Source organism: Pteronotus mesoamericanus, unplaced genomic scaffold, assembly GCF_021234165.1.
Source record: "Pteronotus mesoamericanus isolate MK-2021 breed Mesoamerican mustached bat unplaced genomic scaffold, CSHL_Meso_final contig_72, whole genome shotgun sequence".
NCBI lineage: Eukaryota > Metazoa > Chordata > Mammalia > Chiroptera > Mormoopidae > Pteronotus > Pteronotus mesoamericanus.
The window spans coordinates 166,674-170,082 of NW_026555242.1; the positions used below are offsets into that span (position 1 = coordinate 166,674).

Sequence of the window (3,409 nt, forward strand, 5' to 3'; positions counted from 1 at the left end):
ATGAACATTAAAAATTGCAATTAATACATAGCTGTCAACAACTGAATCTAAAAAACAAACTAAGCAAACAAGCAGAACAGAAACAGAATCATAGATATGGAGAACATTGGGATGGTGGTCATTGGGGAGGGGTGTCTGTGCTAATGGGGGAAAATATGAGAGGATCAAGAAGTACGAATTGATAGCTACAGAACAGGCAGTGGGATGTTAAGAGCAAGTATAGGAAGTGTAGTTGCCAAAGAATTTATATGCATGACCCATGGATATGAACAAAGGAAGGTGGTTCGCCAGAGGCAGTAGGGGGTTCTGGGTGGAGAGGGGCAAAGGAAAAAAATGGGACAATTGTAATAGCATAATCAATAAAAATTAAATAAAATATTAAATGAAAAGAAAAGAATAAAAGAACAGTTTCCAGAAGTGATGGGAGGCTGAGGCAGGGCAGCTAAATATAGTCCCGGGGCGAGGGCTCAGTCTGGGAGGATCTGTCTGCTATTCACTGCTGCCCATCACAGTGATGTCCACTGCTAGCTGCCCCTGAGAGGCCCCTGTCCTTGCCCTGAGCTTGTTGCCTGCCTCTCACCTGTATTCAGACACAACTCTGACCTCGCTGTGGTTAGTTAGGCCTGACGCCGGCGGAGCCTCCTGGGAGTCTCTTTTTGCCCAAGATCGCCAGCCAGACCTGTGAGTCCTGTGGATCCTGGGGGCCTGGAGATACGGGCGAGGGGAGGGCTGGGGATCCTGAGGGGGTGAGAGGAGGTTAGGGCTGGGGGCTTTGGAGAATTTGGGGCGAAGACAGGGAACGGGCAGAGGGTAAGCCTGTGTTTGCAACTTGGGCTCTGTGTTTAGGAACTAGGATTGAGACAACGTCCCTCATTGCTGGGCGGAGGCAAATGGCTGGGGCTGGGGCTGGGGCTGGGTGGCTGGCCGCTCAGCCTCCCTGACCGACCTCTCCTGTACCCAGGCCCGCCATGTCGGCTGCGCCCAGCCTCCTGCACCAGGAGCTGTCCTGCCCGCTGTGTTTGCAGCTTTTCGACGCGCCCGTGACCGCAGAGTGCGGCCACAGCTTCTGCCGCGCCTGCCTTAGCCGTGCGGCGGGAGAGCCGGCGGCGGACGGCACGGCGCCCTGCCCGTGCTGCCAGGCACCCACGCGGCCGCAGGCGCTCAGCACCAACCTGCAGCTGGCGCGCCTGGTGGAGGGGCTGGCACGGGTGCCGCAGGGCCACTGCGAGGAGCACCTAGACCCGCTCAGCATCTATTGCGAGCAGGACCGCGCGCTCGTGTGCGGCGTGTGTGCGTCGCTGGGTTCGCACCGCGGCCACCGCCTGCTGCCTGCAGCTGAAGCCCATACACGCCTCAAGGTTTGGGACCCTGGCGGCCTCCGGCGGGGGTCGGGGTCGTATGGGACTCTAGGACGGGGGAGGGCCCATCAGAAGGTTGCTGCACTGACCTTGGACTCTGAGCTTCAGGGCCCGAAGCGCCTAGAGTTTCGGGGGACGTGGGAGGGGCGAGGCAGCTAGGGAATGGTGGTGCTGACTGGCTGAAGGCGGGACCTGGCGGAGGGGGAAGCCTGGAAGAGGCGGGCGGGGGCGAGCCCTGGTGGGACTGGTGCGGCCCAAACCTAGATTTTCCAGGCGCCCAGGCACGCAGCGCTATGCGAAGGCCCATACTGGCACTGAGGCTCAAGTCGAGATTGTTTTTAAGGGAAGTGGGAGGAGGCCGCCAATTTGGCGCAGCCACTAGAGAGGTACAGATGACTGGTCCCATTCTGCAGAAGAGGAAACTAAGTTTGGAAGCCCTGGAACCTCCTAATTGCACCTCCCAACAAAAAGTGGCTTTGGCAGGAGGTATTAGGACCTCCCCAACAACCTGTATTTCAGGAGGCACAGACTGGTAGCCCATGGTGTGCAGGGAGGCTGATTGGGGTATTTCGCTGACGTTCTGCTTTTAAGTATGGGGTGAAGCCCAGGAATAGGAGGAGGTTGCATTTCTTCTTCACACATTCTACACTAACCCCCTGAAGTCTGCGTGTGCCAACTTCGTACCCCTCTGGTGGAGGAGACCCAATCACGTTTGTGTTTGTCATCCTCATGAAGACCTGTGCTGGGGGGGTGACTGTTGAGGGGATGGGCTCTGGCTGAAGAGAACTTGACCTACATAGGCAAGTGGAGGATAAGGCACAAGGTTAGGGGAATGGCAAGATGCCAGCTTGGCTGGAGGGGGAGCTAGCATTGAGGCTGGGTCCTAGAGGGCAGGTTCAGGTGGGGGAGGGCAGCAGCGCCACTTCTTTCTGTCTCACCCCCCAGGCACAGCTCCCACAACAGAAGCTGCAGCTGCAGGAGGCATGTATGCGCAAGGAGAAGAGCGTGGCTGTGCTGGAACATCAGCTGACGGAGGTGGAGGTGAGGGGCTTAGCATGGCAGAGCCCGGGGACTGAGGGTCCAGGCTGGGAGCCCCCAGCCAGGTGCGTTTGCCTGTCTGACCCCACAGGAGACAGTGCGCCAGTTCCAGGGGGCTGTGAGGGAGCAGCTGGGCAAGATGCGGGAGTTCCTGGCTGCTCTGGAGGGCTCCTTGGACCGTGAAGCAGAGCGTGTGCAGAGTGAGGCAGGGGTTGCCTTGCGGCGGGAGCTGGGGAGCCTGAACTCTTACCTGGAGCAGTTGCAGCGGATGGAGAAGGTGCTGGATGAGGTGGCGGACAAGCCTCAGACTGAGTTCCTCATGGTGAGCACCGGATGATCTTCCCTCTGCCCCCCTGGCCAGGGTTCAGGCCCTAGAGACCTCATCCCGTGGTCAGACAGGGACCCTGAGATCCAGAGAGAGGCAGGGACAAGCCAGGGTCACACATGGAGGAGGGGTGGGCCCCAGGACCGCTGTTACGGTTGTTTAGGTTAGATATCGCACAAGGCACCGCACAAGGGCACTATATCTAAGCGGGCGCCATTCACACCATAGACCTTGTAGGTTTGTAAATTTCCTAGGCAATCATCTACCACATAGAATTAGGTTCTTGGGAAAGGGGGTACCTTGTTCTAATTTACACAGAGACAAAGAGCTAGAGGTGGCCTTGAATTCTGGATTCCTTGGCCTTTCTGATTCTTCCTGACCCCGTACTTAGCATTCTTGGTCCACCCCATCCTGAGAAGTGTCTGGTGTCTTTCCTGCCAGCCTGACCTCCATTTTCTTTTTCTCTCTCTCCAAAAATACTGCCTGGTGACCAGCAGGTGAGATTATCCTGTTCTTTCCCTTTTCCCAACTTGCCCTGGTCTTCAGGGACACTGGCTGGCTCACCCTCTACTCACAACATGCCTGCCTAGCCCCACTCAGTCCACTACAATTTCCCTGCACTTCGTGTTGAACATAGAAATGAACCTGATTTGGCCCTTCTCAGGAACCTCCCAGACGGACGAGGGCA

General features: G+C 57.1%; 1 protein-coding gene across 1 annotated transcript; it reads left to right on the forward strand.

The window, feature by feature from the left end:
• The first annotated feature begins 548 nt into the window (after positions 1-548).
• LOC129078117 (tripartite motif-containing protein 72-like) lies at positions 549-2,802 on the forward strand. The gene is made up of 4 exons (XM_054582797.1): positions 549-681; positions 962-1,358; positions 2,304-2,399; positions 2,488-2,802. The coding sequence occupies exons 2-4, from the start codon at positions 969-971 to the stop codon at positions 2,731-2,733; spliced, it is 732 nt and encodes a 243-aa protein (XP_054438772.1). The 5' UTR covers positions 549-681; positions 962-968; the 3' UTR covers positions 2,734-2,802.
• The last annotated feature ends 607 nt before the right edge of the window (positions 2,803-3,409 follow it).